The sequence below is a fragment of the Lepus europaeus genome, chromosome 14 (genome assembly GCF_033115175.1).
Source record: "Lepus europaeus isolate LE1 chromosome 14, mLepTim1.pri, whole genome shotgun sequence".
Lineage (NCBI taxonomy): Eukaryota > Metazoa > Chordata > Mammalia > Lagomorpha > Leporidae > Lepus > Lepus europaeus.
Window position 1 is genome coordinate 19628670 of NC_084840.1, and position 25751 is coordinate 19654420.

At 56.8% G+C, this 25751-nt stretch overlaps 1 protein-coding gene across 2 annotated transcripts in view; it reads right to left on the reverse strand.

The window, feature by feature from the left end:
- Positions 1 to 25751, reverse strand: part of PIK3C2B (phosphatidylinositol-4-phosphate 3-kinase catalytic subunit type 2 beta) — a 66240-nt gene that overhangs the window by 29611 nt on the left and 10878 nt on the right. Inside the window, exons 1-11 of one of the 2 annotated variants that reach the window (XM_062211655.1) lie at positions 18227 to 18334; positions 16751 to 17771; positions 13012 to 13112; positions 11636 to 11790; positions 11262 to 11382; positions 4871 to 4982; positions 4664 to 4743; positions 3895 to 3958; positions 2578 to 2724; positions 2029 to 2062; positions 1085 to 1280 (exon numbers count right to left, since the gene is read on the reverse strand). In XM_062211655.1, coding sequence (XP_062067639.1) covers positions 1085 to 1280; positions 2029 to 2062; positions 2578 to 2724; positions 3895 to 3958; positions 4664 to 4743; positions 4871 to 4982; positions 11262 to 11382; positions 11636 to 11790; positions 13012 to 13112; positions 16751 to 17683 — 1943 coding nt within the window. In that variant the 5' untranslated portion in view covers positions 17684 to 17771; positions 18227 to 18334. Of the gene's footprint in view, positions 1 to 1084; positions 1281 to 2028; positions 2063 to 2577; positions 2725 to 3894; positions 3959 to 4663; positions 4744 to 4870; positions 4983 to 11261; positions 11383 to 11635; positions 11791 to 13011; positions 13113 to 16750; positions 17772 to 18226; positions 18335 to 25751 lie in introns of those variants that run through there. The other variant, XM_062211654.1, reaches the window with a different exon arrangement.

Here is a 25751-nt window from a genome sequence, read left to right on the forward strand (position 1 = left end):
GGAGAGGGAGCGGGTCAGCACAGCCAGCTCCCAACTCAGCCACCCAAACCTGTGTGTCCCCCGAAGGGCAAACCCCATGTGCCCCGCCAAGACCCCTCTCAGTCAGGGGACTGTAACGTGAGGTCAGGAGAGCGGGCAGCCCGGCTGATTTCCAGACACGTGCTCAGCGACCCGCAGCTCAACCTGGGTCCCTCGGCCCCGTCACACCCTCCGTGCTCAGCCATGGCTTCTTTTCCTTCCATGGAACTGGCCTTCCAGCCTCCTCCTTAGAGTCAGGGGCCTGTGTGTGCACATGTATGTGCGTGTGGGTGTGTACGTGTACGCAGGCGTGTGTGTGCATCCAAGTGTGTGTGTGTGCATACAAGCATGTGGGCACAGGCGTGTCGGTATGTGCACAGGCGTGTGTTGTGTGCATACATGGGTGGGGGAGGAAAGCAACATATGCCACCATGAATGCCAACACATGGGGGTCCCTGTGGCTCGTGACAGGTGCCTGACAGAAGAGGTCAGAGAAGGCCTGGGTTTCCCAGGCTGCCTCCTTTGTTCCCAGCCAACCGCCCAGAGGAATACATTAAGGAAGGAACAAAGAGATGAGGGGAAGAGGAGGGGAGGGGGGCAGGGGAGGGGGTGCAGAGGGCCTGTTCCCCCAGGCCGCGGACCCAGCAGAGGAGCTGAGGATTCCCAGCGATCTTGCTCCTCCACCCACCCCTGCAGCCCGGGGAACCCCAGACAAAGGGTCACCCCCACCTCCCCGCCCCGCCCATTGTGCACCCACAGGGGAGCGCAGTCACTCTCTGGGAACAGGCCATCTGTCGCCCGTCTCCCTCAGCTGGCCATGGACCTGGCGGGGGCAGGGACGCGGAGCCAGAGGGAATGGCAGCGGCTCGGCTCGGGGTCTCCTAGGGGACCCGCTCTCTCCTCTTCAGGGACGGCCTGGCCCAGGTGCCCCTCGGGCACTCGGCTCACCGCTCAGTCCCACAGAGCCAGGCATCCCAAGAGTGAGGCCGGCGAGGTCAGGTGTGGGCAAGGAGGGGGCACGGGAGTCCAGCTCAGCTGGCCCGGGGGGCCCCTCAGCCCGGCTCACCTGGCGACCCAGGTGATGGGGATGCGGTGGGTGGCGTAGACCGTGAAGGCCAGGGCCCCGGAGAAATGGCAGGCCTCCTGCACCAGGGCGTGCTTGCGGCTCCCGGGCGCCACCGTCTGGAAGTCCGCGTTGAACGTGTTGCAGTACAGCTCCACCAGGTCCAGGATGGCGGCCGTCAGGGCTTCCACGACCTTCTCTGTGGCAGGGAGACATCGGAAGGGACGCTCGTGAGGCCTCCACCGGCCCCATCTCGTTGCCATGGCACTGGCGAGGAGGGGCCAGCCTAGGACCGGGGGTCCCCCAAATACCAGACCGTCTCTAACAGCCACGACCAAGCTCCCCCATCTTTGGGGCCGTGAGCTTTTCAGAGTGATAACTGCTCAGTTTTAAACACGGTCTTCATTTTTATGCATTGTTACTCATTTAGTGCTAAGAGGTCCTGCCTTTTAGGAACTGACAATGATAACAACCGCGGAGTACTTCCAACGAGTGGATGCTGCCGATGACGCGCTGGTCCCAGGCCACGTGGTAGGCACTGTGAGGGCCACAGCAGGGATCCCAGCGAGAGGGGGCTTTGACAGCAAAGTCCTGCTTGAAGGGCTCAGTGGGAGAATCCTAGGGAAAAGTCCCTCCTCAACCCATTCCAGATTGGAATCACAGGGCTGTAGGCAGCCCAGTGGACACGTGCAGCCTCGCCCGCCCCCATGTCCATATTACGCCACCTTGTCACCCTCCCCTGGGGATATCACGGGCAATGACATGGAAGAAGGAGGAGAAAGCGCGTGGTGGGAAGGAGTGCACTCTCCAGCACACATGCGCACACGCATGCGCACACATGCGCGGTGAACTCAGACACGCAGGTGCAGAGGCCCGGGAGAAAGAAGCCTGCAGAGCCGCCGTCCGCGGCTGCCCCTGCTGGACACAGGTGGACAGGAGCCCCTCACCTCGGTTTTCCCGTACAGCCAAGACGCTGGGGTCCTGTAAGGGAAAAAGGAGAGGGAATGGGCTGCAGAGCCATAGCCTCTGGTGTCACAGCTGGGGCCGTAGGGGCCGGACTGGGCTGAAATGGGAGGCGCAGGGCTGCCCCAGGCTCTGTGATGGTCAGGATGAGGGGACGGAAGGCGGAAATGGTCAGTGTCCTGCCAGGTGAGAGGCCACTCAGCTGCCGATCGCCGTGGCCCCGGTGCTGGCATGGAGACCCCTCTCGGCGGGGATGTTCCCCCAGGCCTGGTTTGCACCCTGATGGATCCTCAAACTGTAGGCCCAAGCCCAGCAGGCCCAGGGGCAGGCCCTCACTGGTCCTCAGCCCCAGGAAGAGGGGCCACGCTCGGCAAACGTTTTGCTAGGGTCCAAGGGACTGAAGCACGCGGACATAAAAGGTGGAGGGTGGGGAGAGGCTGCGTAGCGAGCGCGCACGGGGACACGGAGCAGTGGGCAGCTCGGGTGGCCGGCAGGGCTGCTCCCCCTCGCCAGCCGGCGCCCGGCCCCTGTACCTTCTGGATCGTCGGCTGCATGCGGGAAGGGCAGGGGGGCAGCTGGTTGAGGGCGCTGGTGATCTCAGGCGTTTCCACGGCAGCCAGGGCGTTGCAGATGGCCTTGACGGACTGGACCACCCGGTCGGCCTTCAGCGGGAAGTCCCCCTGCAAGCGAGCAAGCGAGCAGCGGCCCAGTGAGGGCTCCTGGCCCCCAGCCCCCAAGGTCTAGAGAAATGAGTGGGGAAGAGTGGGGGGTCATGACCCTCCAAAATACCTAGCAGAACCCATGCTTTAGAGACCAGTATCCAACACCAGCAAATGCTCTGGCTGGCCTCCCTGCCAGCAACAGCCTACCACACTCAAACACACAATCAATGGGACTTGGCCCTCCATGCAAGACCCTGTCTGCCCACTGACTCACTTCTTATAACCTCACGTAGAATTCCCAAATGTCACCCCGGTCCTTAGACCCGACACCCCGCTTTGCCCTGCCCGTGGGCTCCTGCAGCTTCCTCACTCACGATTCCCGATGACCCGCATCCATCCCCTACCGGCTTCAAGGGGAGCCATCCCCACCATGTACCCTCCGAGTCTACTGCCGGGCAGCTCTGGCCATTTGCTTAGTTTTACGTGACTCTTCCATTTTGCCAACAAGAACACAAGCTTCCTGAGGGCCAGCACAGCCTCTAGCTCAGGGCCAGACCAGCGCTGGACAGGTGTTCAGAGAGCGCCCTCTCGTCACCCATGCATACCACCAGAGGCTGCTGGCGAAGGGACTTCGGCAGTGGGCAGAGGGCTGAACAGGACAGCGTGCCCAGCCCTGCCAATAACAACCATGAACTTGAAGATCATTGCCAGGCTTCCTTTAGTACCGAGGCTGCAGCCTCCACGTGAGTCCACGTGGGGAGGTCTCCAGCCCCGCCCACCCCACCGCACATCTGGGTCCTCCTGCCCCTGAGGGGTGTCCACCTGCGACACCTGCACAACAGACCTCTGAGGCCAGGGGTTGCTCAGAGCCTGCGCCCCTCACTGCACGCTCGGGGGCCGCAGCTGGGGCACAGCTCTGGGTCACTTAGCTCTGGACGAGCCCCACTGCAGAGAGCGGGACCAGGGCTCAGGTCCTGACCCAGCCCTTCTCCCAAAACCAGAACCCCTTTCGACCTATTTGCCAGCCGCTCGGCAGCCAGCAGTCTCGGTGCACCCACGAGCTGGGAAATAAACAGAAGTGTCTGAGCACGGATTTCTGGTGTCTCCCCAGAGCCCTCAGCGCCGGCTGATGCCAGGAGGATGGGAGAGGGGACGGGGGCAGGGGAGGGGGCGGGGAGCCGCACTCACATCAGCCAGCAGAAAAGCATCCACCTCGTTGTGGTAGGTGTCGAACAGAAGACTCAGGGCCTGCCTGGGGAGGTGGGGGCAGGGAGAAATCACAGGAGAGGTCACAGAAGACCCAGGGCCTGCCCAGGAGCCTCCCTCCTGCCCTCCTTCTCCTCCACTCGCAGATCAGACCCTGATTTAACGTGGTTCCCACCCTTTGCGTTCACCCTTGAAGACTGGAGGCACAGCCCCTCCCACTTGGCCATCTCTGGCCCAGAGTATGATGGCCGGGTACCGAGGCAAGCGAGGAAAGGGGAGTGGGCAGCTGGCCTAGTGGTTACAACGCCAGTGGAAATACTGCATCCCTCATGGGAGTGCTCTGGTTCAAGTTCAGCTCTGCTTCCAAATGCAGCTTCCTGCTAACGTGCACCCGGGAGGCAGCAGGTGATGGTTCAAGTAGCTGAGTCCCTGCCACCCACATGGGACACCAGGATGGAGTTCTTGGCTCCCAGCTTCAGGCTGGCCCAGCCCCGGCCATTGCAGGCACTTAGGGAGTGAACCGGCCCATAGGAGCTGTTTCTCTCTGACTCTCTCTCTGCCTCTCAAATTGAAAGGGAAAAAAAAAAAAAAAAGGAAAAAGAATGGATGTTGCCTGACAACTCTTAGACCCAAGCTCCTGCCACCTGCAAGGACCTCTTGGCTCTAACAGAAAAGCAAGCAGGCGAGTCTGCTGGCAGCCTCTCCCAGTGCCGTTCTGGACCACATCCAGGACCGTCCCCCACCCCCTCACCTGCTGATGGTCTGTTTGACTGGCCTCTCTTGTAGATGGACGAGGTAGTTCAAGGTGGATGGGCTCTGGTCATCGTTCACCTGTGTATGAACAGTGCCGTCCTCATTCCAGCCCAGTGCCCCTACCTCCTGCCTACCTGTTCACTGTTGCCCTCTGACGCCCCACCTTCCCAGCCCCCTGCAACCACCCGCCATGCCCCGCACGAACCGTCCGGGCCAGGTCGCTGCGTACGGCCTTCTGCTCCATCAGCTGTAACCGGATGTCAACGTCAAACTTGCGGCAGTACTGAATGTACTCATGGCTGCCCAGGGCATGCTTGCTGGTGCGGCAAGGGGACAAGACCGTTAGCATCCTGGGGGCTCAGCGGGAAGGGAGAGGCCCACCCGAGCCGTGGGGAGAGAGAATCGGGGGGAAGGTGGAGAAGCAGGGGGTGGCACCTGCTGTGGCTCCTGACATTAGGGTCGCGCCAGGGGAAGGGACGGAGGTCAGTCTGCACTGAAGCCACCGACACACTTAACCCTTGGTCTGTGCAAATATTGACTCGCCTGGGTTATTACCACCGGTGTCACCATCACTGGATCCCTGCAGAGTAGGAACTCCTGGGGACAGTGGGGACCAGCCAGACTAATAGGGGCAGCTGTTTAAACCCCATTCTCTTGGCTTCAGTAGAAGGAGCCAACGGGAGGGTCACTGCTCAGGCTCCGAGGCGGAAGCTCTGTGAGTGTCACCCTCGTCCCACATCACCAGCTCAGGCCCAAGGAAGCCAACCCAGCAGGAGCCTGGCCGGGATGTCCCCACTGAACTTCTGCGAGCCCTGCCTGATGGGGAGAACCCTCACAACTCTACAGACTTCCTGGAGACGCCCCTTACAGGCTGTTCCCACTACCCCAGCCCCAGCACTCACAACCCTGTTGCACAGCAAATTTAATTAATGCTTATACAATGACCTTGATTATAGTAACCTTGGAACTGAGGGGGTTAATGAAGGAAGCTTTTGCTATAACCCTATGACAGTGCACCTAAGAAGCTTACTTACCTTGATAATTAAAAACTTAAAAAATGTTTATTCAGATGAGAATCAGTCATTAACTTCAAAGAAAAAAAATCAAAGGTAAATAGGTATTCCCTGTTGGATTTAAACCTAAACAATGAGAGATTAGTTTTTTATTTGTGTATAACTTTCGAAAGACCTAACAGATTACTGTCTTTCTAATTCATTTGTTGTTCTTTGCTGTTTCTTTTCTTTCTTTCTTTCTTTCTTTCTTTCTTTCTTTCTTTCTTTTTTTGACAGGCAGAGTGAACAGTGAGAGAGAGAGACAAAGAGAAAGGTCTTCCTTTGCCGTTGGTTCACCCTCCAATGGCCGCCGCGGCCGGCGCACCGCGCTGATCCGAAGCCAGGAGCCAGGTGCTTCTCCTGGTCTCCCATGGGGTGCAGGGCCCAAGCACTTGGGCCATCCTCCACTGCACTCCCTGGGCCACAGCAGAGAGCTGGACAGGAAGAGGGGCAACCGGGACAGAATCCGGAGCCCCGACCGGGACTAGAACCCGGTGTGCCAGCACCGCCAAGGCGGAGGATTAGCCCACTGAGCCACGGCACCGGCCTCTTTGCTGTTTCTTAAACGTCAGACGGGAGCTAGTGCCATCATTTCTTGCTTCTCTGTGTAACTACAAATTTGAATGTGTGTGTGTGTGTGTGTCCTTGCATTGCTGTCTGTGTGGCCTTTCCACCAAGGAACATTTGTGACCTCTCTTATTCTGTACCTTGCACAGGAAAAAGGGTCCAAGGCCACATTTATTTCAATGTCCTCTTTTTTTTTCCTCCAATTTAACTTACAGGATTTCTCGCTTTTTGCTTTCTCCTTTAAGATGAGATGGAGATTGTTGTTTCTTGTTACTTTATTAGCCTTATTAATGTTGCCTTTCCATCAACTCAAAAAGTTGAGAGTTTTTAGGTTGACAGCCACTGTGGGGAGCCATGACCTCCATAGTGAAGTCGGTCGACAATACTTTCCTACAGGAATGATCTGTGCAGCTCAGATTTCAGGCACTCATAACAGTATCCTTTCTAAGTACATCGTATCCATACATCCCTGTGTCTGATATTTTGTGATGTTAAGGAAGTAGTAGGAAATTGTGACCTTCTTTTTTTTTTTTTTTTTTTTGACAGGCAGAGTGGATAGTGATAGTGAGAGAGAGAGACAGAGAGAAAGGTCCTCCTTTTGCCATTGGTTCACCCTCCAATGGCCGCTGCGGTCGGCTCATCGCGCTGATCTGAAGCCAGGAGCCAGGTGCTTCTCCCGGTCTCCCATGCGGGTGCAGGGCCCAAGCACTTGGGCCATCCTCCACTGCACTCCCGGGCCATAGCAGAGAGCTGGCCTGGAAGAGGGGCAACCGGGACAGAATCCGGCGCCCCAACCGGGACTAGAACCTGGTGTGCCGGCGCCGCAGGTGGAGGATTAGCCTGTTAAGCCACGGCGCGGGCCGTGACCTTTTCTGTTTGATGAATTTTCCCCAAATCAGAAATACCACAGTAAGGTTTATCATCATGCTTGTAACATTGCTCCATGAATGCAATCGATTGTTTTGTAAGTAAACATTGGGCTTATGACGTGAAAATGAGGTGTGCGTCTCTCACACCTGTCACACCGGCACTGCGGAAAACCAGCAGAGACTGCCGGCAGCCGGAGCAGGCAAGGACATCCTGAAGGACTGCAGTCCAAGAGGGGAGAAAGTCACTCTGCCTGCCAGACGAAGTATATTCTGAGGGCTGCCTGCTTGTGCCACTTGATCTCAGCTTTTGGGGGTCAGAAATGTGTAAAAGAATTAAATTGTAAGATGGTAAACGCTTTGGGTTTATTTTGAAACAGTCTGCTGCTGTAGAATAAAAATATCAGCGTTAACAGTAAAAGTCTGATGTAGCCTCCTTGTGAATTCCATCTACATCTAAAATATCTGGAAGAAAACCTACTGGTAGCTTTTTTTCCCTCTAACAAGAAGTTAGAATTTTCTTAATTATTTATTCATACTTGCACTTTTATTATTTTAACAAATTTTTAAATGACCACTATGATTATGAACTAGGTTTGTGTGATCGGCTTCTGCTCATTCATAAAACTTCAGGCAGGTAAATATCATTTTAATGATAACCAAAAAGTCTTTTAGAGGCCAGCGCTGTGGTGTAGTGGGTAAAGCCACTGTCCACAGTGCCGGCATCCCATATGGGCGCCAGTTCTAGTCCCAGCTGCTCCTCTCTGATCCAGCTCTCTGCTATGGCCTGGGAAAGCAGTAGAAGATGGCCCAAGTCCTTAGGCCCCTGCACCCATGTGGGAGACCCAGAGGAAGCTCCTGGCTCCTGGCTTCGGATGGGAGCAGCTCTGGCTGTTGCAGCCAATTGGGGAGTGAACCAGTGGATGGAAGACCTTTTTCTCTCTGCCTCTCCTTCTCTCTCTGTGTAACTCTGACTTTCAAATAAATAAATACATCTCTTTTTTTTTTTTTTGACAGGCAGAGTGGATAGTGAGAGAGAGAGAGACAGAGAGAAAGGTCTTCTTTTGCCGTTGGTTCACCCTCCAATGGCCGCTGCAGCTGGCGCATCTCGCTGATCCGAAGCCAGGAGCCAGGTGCTTCTCCTGGTCTCCCATGCGGGTGCAGGGCCCAAGGACTTGGGCCATCCTCCACTGCCTTCCCGGGCCATAGCAGAGAGCTGGCCTGGAAGAGGGGCAACCGGGATAGAATCTGGCGCCCCAACCGGGACTAGAACCTGGTGTACCGGCGCCGCAAGGCGGAGGATTAGCCTGTTGAGCCACGGCGCCAGCAAATACATCTTTTTTAAAAAGTCTTTTAAAAAATGGCAGGTGTTAATGCAAAAGCAGCATATACTAATTCAGTTTTGCTGTATGATGATGGTCTTATGGAAGTTACATAAGCTTTGTTTTATCTTAACTCAGAAAAATGTGTGTCAAGAGTTCTGGAATATGTCATAGCCAAGAATTTTTTCTACTTAAATATGTTTACAACTTGTATAAAGCAAAAAAGAATGTGTATCACTTTAGTGAGCAATATAGTTTTGCTCGTATTATCTGATGTTTGCCAAAAGAATAAAAGATAATTTGAGTTAAAAAAAAAAAAAACCCTGTTGCAGAGGAGGCTCAGGGAACACTGTGGCAACCCAGCCCCCTCCTCCCCACAAATCACCCCTGGACCAGGAAGGAACCCAGGCAAAGGCAGCAGTTACGCACAGCCCCCACCCCAGTGCCTACTTCCAGCCCTGGCTCCTGGGCTTTGCACCCAGCTTCCTGCCTGTGCACCCCAGGAGGCAGCAGGTGCCGGCCTCAGTACTGACGTTTCTGCCACCAGGTGAGACGCCTGGATGGAGTTCCGGGCTCCTGGCCTCAGCTTGGCCCAGCCCTGGCTGTTTCAGGCACGTGGGAGGTGAACCAGTGGATGGATGAGCTCTCTCTCTCTGCTTCTCTTTCTGTCACTCTACCTTTCAAGTACAATGAAGATAAATAAAAAATTAAGATCCCACATTCTTGCTAAAAAATCAAAGAAGAAAAGAAAGGGAGCTGGGAGAACGGGCAGTGGGAGTGCCACCTCCAGGCCTCCAACCCAGCAGCTGCGAAACAGAAGCCGGAAAGGGGCTTCCGGCCTCGGCAGAGCCGGGAACCTGGGCCAGAAACGGCAGGAGGAGCACAGGGGCGCTGTTTGCAGAAGCCAGGCCGGGTCTAGCTGACACCCAGCCGGCTCTCCACATCCCGAGGCGCCGGGGTGGTCTGGGCCCCGACAGGCTAAGCCTGAAGTGGGCCAGAACCCAAGGGCGGAGAGGCTGGGCTGTGGGGCTGGGCCTGGTGGGCAGGTCAGAGAGGAAGGAAGAGTGTGGTGGGGCGGGGGGGGCGGCGGCAGGAAACCCAGCCCTCTCCTGGGACGGCTCGAGGTTCTTATCTGAGAGCAGCCGGCATCCTGGACCAACACTCCCCTCGGTCAGCCCCTCCTTGAGTCGGGCAGGGCTCAGAAACCTGGGCTTCCTTGGAAATGAGATTTCTGCAACCCCCAGAGGGCCCTTCCCAGCCTGGCCCAGGGCAGCTGTCATGCGTCAGAGGCCCGGAGCTGTGCTCTTCTGTTGGGTGGGAGGGTCGTGGGCATCAGTCCCCTAGGAGGTCTGGCTGACCTTCTCTAGAAGGGGCAAGGCCTGAGAACCACAGACCCTGTGCCACCTCGCTGGGGCTCCTCCAACACAGGGCTTGCAACACTGTGGGGGCTCCAGGGTTGGGGGTCCTGCCAGCATGTGTCTGAGCCAGAGCCCCAAGACTCCCAGCTTTGGGCTGGTCCTCCCCTGCTGGAATGTGTCAACTGCCCATTGGGTCGATGCCACCTTTAACCCTCAACCTGCTGTACCCAGCCCCCAGAGACTCAGGCTTTGCAAGGGGATGTGGCAAGCCAGCATAATGATGTGACCAGGGCCCGGGGGCCTTCTTCACAGTGGCTGCCTGGGGCTCTCTGTGCCAGGAGACCCCGCATTGAGGACCCTCCTTATTCCTCCAGGGAAAATCAAGGACAAGAGCAAGCAGCACACGGAGATTTGAACGGCGTCCGGTGTCCCTGGAGTTCTGCCCTGTAGGGTCATGTGCCTTTCCCTGCCCCCATTGTCCAGATGAGGACCCAGAGGCCAGAGAGGGACCTCCAAAATCCCTAAGGTTGAAGAAGTCAGCCAAGAAGCGAACTTCAGGCCTGACCACTGGACAGCAACCCCGCATCCAGGCCCGGAGGCCAGACAGAGAAAAGGTTGGGGGGTGGCCCTGAGCTCGCACTCCTGAGAAGTGAGCCACGGGCAGGCCTCTCCTGGCCCGGTTCCCAAGACCTGCTTCCCACAAGGGGCCAGGGTCGGGGGCAGGAGCAACAAGGGGCCAGGGTGGGGGGCAAGAGCAACTCTGCAGCAATGGGGGGAGGAACGCAGAGCTCATCTGTCTGCTGCCGCCCAGCTATGCTCCCTGGGTGTGGGGACCTCGACCCGGCCTCCTCTGCGCCCCGCCTTCCAGAGCCACAGGGGTGCCCCAGCTGGCCCACGCCAGGCTTTCCAGGGAGCCTGCTCTCTGCAGAGAGCACTGGATGGCGAACAGTTGGAAGTGAGCCCCTGTGGGAGGATACCCAGGACAGCAGGGGAAGAGGGAAAGAGAGTAACTGTCACTTCTCCCCTGGGTCCCGCAGGGCACTTCTGCCCGGTCCTTCTGCTGCCCCGGGCCACAAAACTATCCCACGGACTCCAGCTCAGGAGACACAAGCCTGGCCCCATCCCCCAGATGCACATGTCCCTCTGCCAGTAGAAGCCCACAGAGAGGACCTACACGTTGCCTAACCCCAGCTCCAAGCTCTTTCCACAGCAGCTCGGGCGCAGGAAGCCAGCCAAGCCCGCTGGCAGCTGGAGCTCCTGGGGAAAGTGCGACGTGGCCGACAGTGTGCCCAGAAAGCAGGAGTCCTGGCCGTGGGGCTGGGGCAGAGCTGCCAGCCCTGCTCCCACACCACGCCCAGGAAGCCCCTCACCACCTTCCCAGGCAGAAAACCAGCGCTGCCCCCTGCGGGCGTGGCCCCAGCTGTCACTCACTTCTGCAGGAACTCCTCCAGCCCGCAGGGCTTCAGCACAAAGTCTCCCACGTCCACTTCCCTCAGCTCATCATGGGTGTAGCACAGGGTCTGGTAAATGAGCAGGTCCACGGTGGAGGAACCTGGGAGGCGTAGGCAGGGGGAGCCATGACGGGGGGCGCTAGGGGTAGGTGAGGTTCAGCTGCCCCACCCCAACCCGCCATCCCCAGCTAAGCATTCCCAGGTCTCACCACCCACCTGGCAGAGCAGACAAACAGGCTGGGCCTGGGAAGCTGGCTGCAGAGCCAGTCCCCCAGAAGAGCATCCCCACGGCCCCACAGCTGGGCCACCAGGGGGCGGGACTCAAGGGCGAAGGCTCCTCCGGTCCACACTTACAGTTGCAGGTGAAAGTGAGCGGCTCCCGAAGGCTGTCACACAGCACGGTCACCTTCAGGTTGACCTCGTCCCCCAGGTGCTCTGGGCTCGGGGTGACGGCACTCCAGACGTAGCCGGTGAGGGAGTAGTCCTGGATGTCGCAGCCGGACCGCAGGCTGTCCAGGAAGAGAGGGAAAGGACCCTCAGCTCACTATGCCTCGGACAGCAGCGGAGGAGGGGGCCCCTCTGTCCCCGCTCAGTCGGAAGACTCGGGTCTGCCGGCCAGGATGGGGATGGGGGAAACCGTGCTTCTCACATCGACCACAGTTGCAAAATGTTTCCCCCAGTGGAATGGCGGGGATGACTCCAAAGTGACAAAGTTTTCCATGCAAGTGTAACAGAGAACTGCTATGAATCCACTTCCTGGCCAGCTTAGTTCCAGATGACACGCTTAGCTCCATTTGGGAGCATTTACTCCAAAGGGCCACTGGGTCAGAGCCTCAGGTGATCGGGGTAACCGGACTGTGAGATGGAAGGCTCAGGATTTTGTTAAAAAGGTGGGATCTGGGGTCGGCGTTGTGGCACAGAGCTAAAACTGCCACCTGTGCCGCCAGCATTCTCCACCGGGTGCTCCACGCCTTCCCCATGCCAGTTGTCTGCTGATACAGACCTGGGGGGCAGCGATGATGGCGCACATAGAATCCCTGCCACCCATGTGGGAGACCTGGGTTGGGTTCCCTGCTCCCAGCGTCAGCTTGGCCCAGCCCTGGCTGTGGCAGGCATCTGGGGAGTGAACCAGCAGATGGGAGCTGTCTATATCTTTCCCTCTCAAATTTAAAAAAAAAAAATTTTAGGCTGCCACTGTGGCGTAGCCGGTAAAGCCGCCACCTGCAATGCCAGCATCCCATATGGGTGCCATTTTGAGACCTGGCTACTCCACTTCCAATCTAGCTCCCTGCTAATGCGCCTGGGAAAGCAATGGAGGACAGCCCAAGTCCTTGGACCCCTGCATCTACGTGGGAGACCTGGAGGAAGCTCTTGGCTCCTGGCTTCAGACTGGCCCAGCTTCAGCCCCATTGCAGCCATTTGGGGAGTGAACCAGCGGATGAAAGCTCCCTCTCCCTCCCCCCGCCCCCCTCTCTAACTCTGCCTTTTAAATAAATAAATAATTTTTTAAAAAATCAGTTGATGACACTTGTATGGGTTTATAAAAAATTTCTTTTAAATGTGGAACTTCTAAGATTTAAAAAGTCTTCAGACCTCTTTCTTAGGAATTCCCACAGCAATGAACTGAACTTTATTTACTATGGCTCTTCTTTCCTAAAGAAAGTTCTGGGATGGGTGACCCACCTCCCCAGCCTACACAACCCTCCCAAGCCCCATTCTTCAACTCTTACACATCCAGCATGTGGCAAAATGCGGCAACCTCCTCGTCTCTCTCCTCTGAGACCTCAAACAACTCGTGGCCATTGGCAACAGCGTGGGGCCGGGAGCCCACCTGCAAGAGAAGAGCAGCTGACTCAGTGCCCGCTCGCTCGTGGCACCCGCCCCGCCCCCCAGCAAGGTCCTCCCTGCTCTCCGTCCCAGCGAACAGACACCCAGACAATCCGGAAAATCCAGAAATACATCACCTGCTGTCCCAGGAGCCCCCAAAGCCAAGATGAGAAAGAGGACTGGAAGCCAAGGGTGTGGCCAGACCCCCAGGAAGAGAGAGCTGTGCTGATAAGCTCAGTGTGGCTGCGTGGGCGGTACACGGCATTGTTGGACCCAGCAGGCCAAGGGCTTTCTGGGGACTGCTCCCAGGGGCATGGCAAGGAGCTGAGCAGGCAGCTGCTTCTCCCAGCCCCTCCGCTGAGGCTGGGGCAGGTGGGGTACCCAGATGGATCCAGGGAGCCTTGGCCCTGGACAAAAGTCCAATATCCATAAGCCCCGGGGAGCCAAGCAGAGAGAGACTAAGCACCCGCACCGCACTGGAGGACATGACTCAGACGCGCATGCCTTCTCATTAAACGCTATTTGAGGAAGAAAGTGCCTGGGCAGGAGAGAACCTGCTAGAAGGCTCAGCTCCTCCCGGCTCCCGAGGCTCCTGGTTCTGACTGGCTGGAACGTTGGAGAGCTTGCACCGGGCCCACCCTGTCTCCTAGAACCCGTGGCTGGTAGGACTCCCACACAAGACCCCAAGCTGTCTCCATGCAAAGTTGCTCTCAGCCCCCAGGAGGGTCCCCAGGAAGCCTTCAGATAAGGAAGCTGGGGGCTGCTGGTGCCCGCCCGGGTGCCAGTGGGGTGAAGCCGCAGTTCTGACGTAGTCCCAGGCTGCATCCGGTACAGGCAGCGGCTTCCCCAGCTGTTTCCGGGGGGAGCCTGATGCCGGGGTCTGCGCTCACCGCAAGGCCAAGGCCGGGGCGCATCTCACCTCCGGGGCTGCGCTCTGTCTGCTCTGCCCCTGGGGGCAGGCGGGGCGCATCGCCACATCCTGCCTGCTTCCTCCAGTGACCCCTTCCCCTTCGTGTCAGCCTGGCTCCCCGGGGGCTGGGGAGGGTGCACGCAGAGGTGGGGGCAGTTGGCATGTGAGGCCTGGCTCTGCCAAGAGAATGCCTGTGTCCCAGTCAAAACAATAGTACCACTGTCAGCAATTAACCCACAAAAGACAGAGAGACAGCGAGAGAGAGGGGGAGGAGGCACAAGAGAGAGGCAGAGAGGGAGAGAACAGAACGGCTACTGGAAGCCATTTTTACACCGTTTCAGTACCACTCCTTGGCACTGTAAGGAAACAAAAGCCACTTACGTTTGCCCGGCTGGCAGGCGCTGGTGGCATCACCCGAAGCCGGCTGGGGGAGTCAGCCAGGGAGAGGCTGGCAGTGGGGGGACCAGGCTGGCATTTGGAGCCAACCGTTTCCAGGGCTGGCTCCACGGGCCCGGGGTAAGGAAGATCCCTCCGGCTGGCAGCCCGGCGGAGGCGGGGCGGCGGCACAGGCCGAGGGCGCAGGGGGTCCCCCCTCCAGGCAGGCTGGGGAGGGGAGGACCAAGGCCGCATTTCCCCTAAGCACTGCGAGAGCCTTTGCTTCACCCTCGGTTCCTCAGGAAGATTCTGAGCCTGCTCCCTCTCCGGGCAGGGGGCGGGGTGGGGGGGCTGCCGCAGAGGGACCACCAGCGGCTAGCCCGAGCTGGTGAGCAGGCCCAGCTCGGTGCGAGGAACTGGGAGCTGGGAAGAGTAATCTCCCAGTCCCTATAAATAGCAGGAGCGGCCCCACCTCCGAGAGCAGCCCTTTAAAAAGCCCCGAGCGCAGGGCCACGGCCTCTCCCAGGAGCCGAGTCTGCTGCTTTGGGGGGCATTGTTTCAGCCCAAGGCTGCACACGTGGCGCCAAAGCCCACTGCTCCTCGGACAACATCAAAGCCGGAGACGGGGATGGGACAAGGTGGAAGGCTTAGCTGCCATCAGCCACTGGCCATCTCTCCGCTCTGCCGCCAGCCCTTCCACGGGCCGGGGGTGAAACGGGAGCCGCAGCCTCCGAGTTCCCCCTGGGGAGGCGCTGCTGCCACCGCGCTGCTGTACCAGAACCGAGACCAGCGTGCGCTGGAGGCCACCGGGGCCGCCAAGCAGACACCGCCGTCTGACACCGTGTTTGGATACAGTCGAATCGTCACTGTCACGCCGCTTGTTTGTTCTAAATGCTTTCACTGGGAAAAGAGAGTGGCTGGAGATGGGGAGTGGTGACAGTTGTCCAGCAGTGTGAAGGGGGCTGATGCCACTGACCCGTCCACTGAGAAATGGCTGAGGTGGCCGGCTTGATGGTATGTATATTTGATGCTATGTATATATGAGAGAGAGTGAGTGAGCAAGAGAGCAAGTGTGTTCTTCGGATCAAGCGAGACCAGGGTTGAATGCCAGCTCCCCCATTTCTTGCTGGGGGGCTCTGGACTCCCAGGCAGGGTTGATGTGCAGAACCGGACCAGGGTCTGGCACGCAGCAAGCACTAAAGAAGCAGTTCCTATCATGAAAGATCTTCATCACCACACAGCGCTGTGGCAGAGCAGGGACTTGGTGAGTAGAAGCCACTTGTTCAGACCCACGGGGCCACTCAGCCACAGTTAACAAGATTCCCCAGGTGCAGGCGTGTGGCACAGCCGTCACGCTGCTGCTTGGGATGCTCACATCCTATAGAGTAGTGCCTGGGCTCGAGTTCTGGCTACTCCACTTCTGATCCAGTTCCCTGCTAAAGCACCCTGGGAGACAGTGGACGATGGCCCAAGTATTTGGGTCCCAGCCACCCATGTGGGAAACCCCAGTGGAGTTCTAGGTTCCCAGCTTCAGTCTGGCCCAGCACCGGGCTGTTGCAGACATGTGGGGAGTGAACCAGAGGATGGAAGATCTCCCTGTGTCTGTTTCTATCTGTCTGCCCTCTAGCTCTCTGCAATCCAAAGAAAATGAAAATAAATAAAATTTTTAATGGACCACCCAGCTCCTAACTCAGTCCTGATATGATGTAGTGCACACACACTAAGAACCAGGATTAGAATACACTAGAAAGGCCACTGTGGCCAAGATACACGAAACTCGGCCCTGAAGACAAGCCCTATCTCCCCTGGGTTCTCCGACCCCTCAATTAAGACTACTTGGGGGGCAGCATTATGGCACAACAGGTTAAAACGCCAGTCGCAATGCCCACATCCCATCCCAGAGTTCCTGGGATGGAATCCTGCCTCTGCTTCCAATCCAGCTTCCTGCTAACGCGCCAGGGCGGCAGCAGGCAATGGCTCAAGTGCTTGAGTTCCTGCCACTCTACGTGGGAGACCCAGCTGGAGCTCCTGACTCCTTGCTTCGGCTTGGCCCAGCCCTGGCTGTCACAGGCATTTGGGGAGGGAATCAGCAAATGGAAGACCTTTCTTTCTGTGTCTCTCCCTGTCACTCTGCCCTTCAAATAAAGAATAAACAAGCTTAAAAAAAAAATAAAATAAAAACTACCTTGGATCTCTCCCAGGCCAGGGCACGGGGACCCAGTGCCATAAGCAGAAGTGGTGGTGGGGGGGACTAAAGAGGTGAGGACTTGGATGTGGAGCAGCAAAGGAGAGAGGGGGGCTGGCCTCATCTCTGAGTGACAGGACAGGGGGCAGAAGAAACACGCTAGGAGCCTCACCGGAGCAGCGGAAATCCGGCGGTTCTTGCCAGGCGTGGCATTCTTTCGGTTGGCGTAGCGGGAGGCATAGGTACGTGGGGGCACCTGCGGGGGCATAGTCTTGCTCCGGGCCACGGGTTTCCCAGGGGTGTCCTTGCCAAAGTCCAGAGGCCCTCGGCCCTCCTTCCAGTCCCGGGTGGCATCGCGCAACAGCTCTGCGTCATAGGTTGACTTCAGGTTGAGCCTCGTAATGGCGTCATTGATGCCGTCATAGTCCACAGGCCCCAGGAGGCACCCCTGACCCCCGCCTGCTGGCGGCTCGTCCTCTTTCAGGATCTGAGGACCTAGCAGCTTGCCTGGCGGCTGTTCAACCAAGGAAAACGTGTTGATGTCATTGGGCTGGGAGGTCTTGGAGGGTGAAGGGGACCCCTTTCTGGGAGGCAGAGGAGGGGCGTCCCAGATAGAGACCCGGGGGGGCAGAGGGGGTGGGGACAGTTTCTTGCAGGAGCCATCTACGTCTGCTGGTCCTGGGGACAAGGAAAGGCCCCCATCAGAACCATCAAAAATATAGAGATAGTCTCCAGACAGGGAGCCCTTGGGCCAGGGATCCGGGCCAGGCTGGGGGCCCTGGGAGGCAGGGTGGCCAGGCAGCCCTTCCTGTGGGGAGAGCGAGTTGTAATTGAGGGTAGGATCAGAGCCAGAGAGACCGCGGAAGAGCTTGAGGTCACTGCGCCTTCCTGTGGGCTTACTGTAGAAGTCCAAGGCAGGCTCGTCCCAGCTGATGAGCGAGCGGTCTGCGCTCTGCTTGGCCTTGCTCTCCTCCTTGTCGTGCCGGAGCCGGGACAGGGCATCATACTCCATCTGCAGGGCTTCGGCCATCGCCAGCTCCTTCCGGCTGATGCCCACCGACTCCAGGGACTTCCAGTGCTCCCCATCGCCCTGAGTCGAAGACATGGTGAGGACGGGGGGCACAGGAGACGAGGACGCCTTCTACTTCCTGCCGGTGCCAGGTCTGCGGGGTTGTGGCATGGTGTCTGGGCACCTGCAGACAAGAGGGGAGTATAAGTCATTCAGTCAGAAGGAGAGACTTACCAATAATCTGGTGTTGATGACATAGCCTGGGGCCGCACCTGCTTCTTCGGTGCCCACAGCAGATGGAAAGAAACAGAAAGATCCCAAAACTGCTGTATCTATCAATCACACCCAGCCCCTCCCCCATCGGTGTACACGGGTCTGTGTCTACACATCCACATTACAGCGCCCATCCATCGACACGCATCTCCATCTCTGGTCCCTAGCCCACAAACGTCATCTCTCTCTTATGTGCCCTGAGAGAGACACACATGCACTTCCATCCACCTAGAGGAAAAGATGGGCAAGAGGCTCTTCGGTCTGTTTAAAGAGAGCTCCCACGCCTCCACGTGCTGCTGGTGGGGAACGCAAACACTTTGGAAAACAGGCAGCTTCCTAAAAAGGTAAACAGACACAGATACCTACCACATAACTCAACTAACCCACTCACGGTGGTCCAGGAGAATGAAGGCGTATGTCCACCAGAGGCACAGACCAGAGTGTTCGCAGCAGCTCTGTGTGTAACATCTGAAACTGCAAACAACCCGATGTCTGTCCACAGGCGAATGGATTTCTTAAATAAAATGTGATATGAATCGAACACCACTCGGCAATGAAAACCAGCGAATTATCGCTGCAATAGCATGGATGTATCGCAGATTAACCGTGCTGAGTAAAAGAAGCGGCCAGAGTGTGAGCACAGGTGAGTCCATCAAATTCTGGAAAACAAAGCTAATCGACAGGGACAAGAAGTAGGCTGGGGAAGGAGTGCAAAGAGATGCAGTGAGGGCCGGCGCTGTGGCGTAGCGGGTAAAGCTGCCGCCTGCAGTGCCACATGGACGCCGGCTCAAGTCCCGGCTGCTCCACTTCCGATCCAGCTCTCTACTGTGGTCTGGGAAAGCCCTTGGGCCCCTGCACCCGCATGGGAGACCTGGAAGAAGCTCCTGGCTTTGGATTGGCACAGTTCCAGCCTTGTGGCCATCTGGGGAGTGAACCAGCAGTTGGAAGACCTGTCTTTCTCTCTCTCTCCTTCTCTCTCTGCCTCTGCCTCTCTGTAACTCTGCCTTTCAAATAAATAAATAAATTTTTAAAAGAGAGAGAGAGAGAGAGAGAGATGCAGTGACCAAGTGGCATAACTTTCGGGGCCGAGGAGTATGTTCATGATTTTGATCATGGAGGAGCATCCACCAGTATGTTCAAGTGTCAAAACCTATCAAGCTGGACTTTGTGGATAGCGTATGGTAGGTCAATCACACCTCAATAAAGCTGTAAACGGAACGCACAGCAGGGCCCTATTAAACAGACTTCATAATTACTCAGACTGCACAGGCTCCTCCCAGAATACACCATTGCATGCAATAAAACAAAGCTTGCCAACAGGTGAGGGCCAGGGCCAGATGGATTACAGATGTGCCAAAATACTGACGGACGCTGGCCAGCTGCCTCCAGCCGCACGCAGGCCCTACACTTACTCGGGCACTGATATCCTTTTCTTTAGAAGCCACAACATGAAAACAGTGAAGAGGCACTGGACAGTTGGTCATAATGACAAGGTTAGTCTGCGCTGTGGTTCTCAATCCAGCCACACATGAAAACTCGGGGGACCTTTTTTTTTTTTTTAAGTTTTTAAACTTATTTATTTAGAAGGCGAGTAACAGAGAGGGAGAAATTGTCCATCCTCTGGCTCACTCTAAATGCCTACAACAGCAAGGGGTGGGCCAGGCAGAAATCAAGAGGCAAGAACTCCATCTTGGTCTCCCATGTGGGTGGCAAAGAACCAAGCACTTGAGCCATCACCTGCTGCCTTCCCAGGAAGCTGGGTCAGGAGCAGAACAGCCAAGACTTGAACCCATCGGGCAGTCCATCAGTCCCATATGTGACGCAGGTGTCCCACGCAACAGCTTTACCTACAGCCTACAATGCCAGCCTAGGGGGATTTTTTTTAGAGTACCGATTTTTTTAAAAGATTTATTTATTTACTTGAAAGTCAGAATTACACACAGAGAGGAGAGGCAGAGAGGTCTTCCATCCCTTGGTTCACTCCCCAATTGGCCACAACGGCCAGACCTGTGCCGATCCGAAGCCAGGAGCCAGGAGCTTCCTCTGGGTCTCCCACGTGGGTGCAGGGGCCCAAGGACTTGGGCCATCTTCTACTGCTATCCCAGGCCATAGCAGAGAGCTGGATCAGAAGAGGAGCAGCCAGGGCTCGAACCGGTATCCATATAGGATGCCGGCACTACAGGCCAGGATGTTAACCCACTGTGCCACAGCGCCGGCATCTAGAGTACTGATTCTAATACGAGGGGCCGGAGCTGTGGTTAGAAGGTTAGACCTTCACTTTCAGAGTCGGCATCCCACATGGGCACTGGTTCTAGTCCCGGCTGCTCCACTTCCGATCCAGTTCCCTGCTGGTGCACCTGGGAAAGCAGCAGAAGATGGCCCCAGTCCCTGGGCCCCTGCATCCATACAGGAGACCTGCAAGAAGCTCAGGGCTCCTGGTTTCAGACTGGCCCAGTCCCAGTGATTTCAGCCATCGGGGGAGGGAACCAACAGACAGAAGGTCGATTTCTCTCTCTGTCTCCTTATCTCTAACTTTCAAATAAATAAATAAATATTTTTTTTTTTAAAAAAAGAGATTCTAATTTGATTGGTCTGTGGCAGAGTAATGGTGTTTTTAAAAAACTCCCCCGGCCGGCGCCGCAGCTCACTAGGCTAATCCTCCGCCTTGCGGCGCCGGCACACCGGGTTCTAGTCCCGGTCGGGGCACCGATCCTGTCCCGGTTGCCCCTCTTCCAGGCCAGCTCTCTGCTGTGGCCAGGGAGTGCAGTGGAGGATGGCCCAAGTGCTTGGGCCCTGCACCCCATGGGAGACCAGGAGAAGCACCTGGCTCCTGCCATCGGATCAGCGCGGTACGCCGGCCGCAGCGCACCAGCCGCGGCGGCCATTGGAGGGTGAACCAATGGCAAAAGGAAGACCTTTCTCTCTGTCTCTCTCTCACTGTCCACTCTGCCTGTCAAAAAAAAAAAAAAAAAAAAAAAAAAAAACTCCCCCAAGAGACTCTAGTCTGTCGCTGAAGCTGAGCTGCATGGACACGGATGTGCACGTGTTGGGGGGGGGGGGCGGGGATTAGGTTGGGAGAGGTCAGTGTGAAGTGGTCACCACTGTCCCTGGGCACCAGCAGCCAAGAAGTTTACAATCTCGTCAAATTCTCAGACATGGTCATTGCACCATCCTGCTTTACCCACCAGGAAATAAACAGGAGAAGCACATCCCTCCTCCCGACTTGGAAGCTGGACATGTCAACAGGAACAAGGTTCAGCTAGATTCATATTGTTTGTTTTAGGATTCATTTACGTATTTGAAAGGCAGAATTAACAGAGAGAGATCGATCTTCCACTCATTGGTTCACTCCCCAAATGGCTACAACGGCCAGGACTGCGCTAGACCAAAGCCAGGAGCCTGGAGCTCCTCCCAGATCTGCCACACGGATGCAGGGGCCCAAGCACTCGGGCCGTTTTCCATTGCTTTCTCAGAAGCATCAGCAGACGGCTGGATCAGAAGTGGAGCGGTCAGGACGCAAACCCTCGCTCATATGGGATGCCGGTGTCACGGATGGTGGCTGAACCCACTGTGCCACAACACCGGCCCCTCAGCTAGATTCCAGAGTGGCAAGTTCTATTAGATTTAAAACAAGGCAGAACCGAGGGTGGGCTCCCAGGCGCCAGGCCTGAAGGGCCATGGCTGGCCCAGGACACCTGACAACAATGGCACTTCAGGGTCAGTTCCCTGAGACAGAAGGGACCAGGAGCAGCCTCCAGGGATCGGCGTGGTTATCTCATGAGCCCACGGCTTTTGAGGTTTCCGCACCCTTCCACAGCTGCTTGCAGACCCCTCCTCACCCTCAGCGGGCACCAGGGAGTCTTGCAACTTGGAATTCCAAGGAGCCGGATAGGCAGATGGTGAAGCCCAGAACCTGGCTGCTGGGGGCTGGGAAGGAGGTCCCAGGAAAAGAAGGCCCCAGCACGTCACAGACAGGAGCCACCAGATAAATGCTCAAAGCTGGACTGAGTTTAAGCCTTTTGATCCAGAAGACGATGTGCTCAGCCCCGAGCAAGGAGAAGCAGGGCACTGAGGTCGGCCTCAGCCGGGCACCACGCGAGGACAGCGGAGGCCCCTGGAGGTCATCCCTCTGCCTCCGGCCGCTCCTGCGGCACCAGCTTGTCCACACCTGCACTCAGCCTTGCCTCCTCCTGTGCGGTACCCAGGAAAGCAGGTCCCGCCTCGCAGGCAGGCACAACCCTGTCCTTGCCCCTCCCCTCAGAAATGCCCCATCGATCCACCTGCCCTCTCCCGGGTCTCCAACCCCTCCTCCTCATCTTGTTTCTTCACTTCTGTGCATAATTGTGCCTCTTCCTGTGGACGGGAGGACGGATGGACAGACGGACGGGAGTTAGAAAACTAACCCTAAATCCCTCCCCTGGACTCTCTGTTCTTCCTTCCCTTCTGAGCCAGCTCCAGAAGCGAGCGGGAGACACTTGATGTCTACACGTTCTCGCTTTTCATTTAATTGCTCTTTTCTTCAGATCTTTTTAAAAAATATTTATGTATTTGAAAGGCAGAAGTGACAGTGAGAGGGAGAGACAGAGACAGAGATCTTCTATCCGCTGGTTCACTCCCCAAATGGCCACAATGGCCGGGGCTGGGCCAGGCAGAAGCCAGGAGCCAGGAGCTCCACGCAGACCTCCCACACGGGTGGCAGGGACCCAACCACGTGAGCCATCGCCTGCTTCCTCCCACAGTGCACATTAGCAAGTAGCTGGGTCAGAAGTGGAGGTAGGACTGGGAGGTGGGTGTCCCAAGTGGCAGCTTCATGCCTGCAGAATTGTTTACCCTTGAACTCGCTGCAAGCCAGCACCTGCCCCAACAGGCCACCGACGGGCTCCAGCAACAGTGCCGGGTAGCACAGCGCAGAAGGCATTTATTCCCCCCTGCCCAGACACTGCGCTGCTCTGCTTCCTTTCGCACAGGCTGTCAGGGCACTGTGGCTTCCCCTGTTTCCCACTCTTTTCTGTCTCCCTCTTCCTTTGTCCTGGCTGACACCAGGACACCCTGGCTCAGACACCCCTGCCCTCACCATGTTCAGGCAACCTGCTCTCTCCTCGTTTCCCAGTCCTGCCACTCATAGGTGGGTGATCCCGTTCCCATGCGCTTGCCCACCCACATCTCAAAGTGCACGAGGTCCTTTCCTCCCAAGCCCTGCTCGGCCCTCCCGGTCCCCCGCTGCGATGAGCAGCGTCACCCAGTCCCTGGAGCCAGGAACCCTACAGTCCCTCTGCATTCCTCTCGGGCCCACTGACCAAGCCCTCCCATCCCCAGCCATTCGTTCCCAAGGACTGGAAACCTCTGTGACCTGCTTCAGCTTCTCCCTCCGGAGGCACGCCTATCCCAGCGCTAGCTGCCTGTGCAACTTGAGCTCAACCTTGACCTTGCTCGGACCAGAGTCTCCAGGAAGCGTTGCTAGAAACTCTCTGATGGGACTGCTTCCCTATCCTGCCAAGAGAGAGGTCCTGAAATAGTTCAAAGTCTCACATTTATGGATCTGCCACCTCCACTCACTCAAGTTCAAGATTCACTTCAGTCCCACTGAGAAAAACGAACCCATATGGAAGGAAGGGCAGTGGGGCTTTTCGGAGACAGTGACCGGCAGCCAGGTGGTGCCCTTCCTCAAGGTCCTTCAAGTACAGGCCAGGGTTTCTAGACTACCTGGGCTGGGCTTGGCACCTCTAAGCTGGTGCACAGGTGAACAAGGAAACCTCACCGAGTGACCTCCAGCTCTGGATTCTTTGAGGCAAGCCTACTGATCCTCTTCAGTCACATCTCTCAAGGGACTCCGAAGTCACAGGAAATAGAACGAAAGGTCCGAGGGCGATCCAAGCAGCCCTCAGTCCTGCGGGTCTTCCCACACTGGAATTCAGACCAAGGCAAGCCGAGCTACGCCACGGGAACCACCATCTTTCTAGCGCTGGGGCAGGACGCCACCTACAGCCTCACCACAGGGAGGCACGCCCAGCCCGCTAACAGGAGGCCACCCTGGCAGCCGCTCCTGCCCACAGGCTCAGCACTGGCTCACTCTGAGCCAACAGCATCCTCTAGGCTCTGGGAGGCCCCCCCAGGACTCCCCCCAGGGCAAGCAGAGGCTCAGCCAGGTACCAGGAAATCAGAGGGGGGACGGGTAGCAACCAGTCCCGACCACCCTGGGGCAGAGCCGGGGGCTTCCCCTAGGAGCTCAAGCCTCAGGGTGAAGAAATAGGAGAGTGCAAGCTGACAAGGAGGGGCGTGAACCAGCCCAGGTGAGCAGTCCACACCCACCTCTGACATCCGCATTGTCACATGATACTCCATAAACACGGACAAGTACTAGGGGTTGGTCAAGACTCCCCCCCGCCCCACTTTGGACAGGCAGAGTTAGACAGTGAGAGACAGAGAGAAAGGTCTTCCTTCTGTTGGTTCACCCCCCAAAAGGCCGCCACGGCCGGCGCACTGCACTGACACGAAGCCAGGAGCCAGGTGCTTCTCCTGGTCTCCCATGCGGGTGCAGGGCCCAAGCACATGGGCCATCCTCCACTGCACTCCCTGGCCACAGCAGAGAGCTGGACTGGAAGAGGAGCAACCAGGACAGAATCCGGCACCCCAACCGGGACTAGAACCTGGGGTGCCGGCGCCGCAGATGGAAGATTAGCCTAGTGAGCCGTGGCGCCGGCCAGTCAAGATTTTTTTTTTAAAGAAAAGTTTAAGGAGATGGAGATGCCGACCAAATTTTATCATCATACCCTGGATTATCACACTGTAGTCCATAAATATGCACGTTAAAAAAATAATGAGATGATGACTGGATAGAGGGAGGTATAGATAAGTGATAAATACAGCAAAACAGTAGTTCTTGGTTTTTTTTCTAAAATATTTATTTATTTGTTTGAAAGGCAGAGTCCCCGCTGCTCCACGTCCAATCCAGATCTCTGCTACTACATCTGGGAAGCGATGACGACTCGAGTATCTGAGTCCCTGCTGCCCACGCAGGAGAGCGGGATGGAGTTCCTGGCTCCTGGTTTAACCCTGGCCCAGCCTTGGCTGTTACAGCCATTTGGGGAGAGCCAGCAAACGGAAGATTCATTCTCTCCTCCCCCCTCTCTCTGTCACACTCTGCCTTTCAAATAAAGAAATAAATCTTTAAAAAGAGAGGGGGAGGGAGGGGAGGGAAGGAGAGAGGGAAGGAGGGAGGGAGGGAAGGAGGGAGGGAGGGAGAGGCCATGAATGGCCCCTCCTGGTGCTCTGCAGTCGCTGGCCATGGCTGTGTCCCTCCCAGGGTCTCTCTGACAGCAGCTGCAAATCGTCTCAAAGGCCAGCTAGGGCCAGCTTCCTTTCACCACCTGCGTGCACTAATTGTTAACATTTTTCCACATTTGCTCTCTTTCTGCTGAACCATTCGCAAGATGCAAATCCTTTGTCTTTAAATATTTCAGCCTGAATCTCCCAAGAACTAGGACATGTCTCCTACATAAACACAACACCGTTAGCACGCCCCCACATTCAACACTCACACGATACTACTAACTAATTCCAGTGACTGCACTCTCATCTCCGGTGGTCCTGACTCAGCGGAACGAGTCCCTGGACTCCGTGTATTTCAAAAGCCCCTCAGCAGTTGGGGGCTTTGATCCCACACCCTAGGGTCTCAGAATTCTCAGGATGACAAGAAGGGACTGGGTGAAGGGACCCCAAAAAGCACCAGGCAGTCAGATGGTAAGGGAAGAAGACAGCCTTTTGGCTGAGCTGGTCGGTGCCAGGGTCCCAGCATCACCAGGCACCAAACTCAGGCCCCACAGCTGCCCACAGATGGCCGGGGGCTGGCCAGGGAAGCAATGGGGTGAGGGCAGAGCCACACAATGGTTCA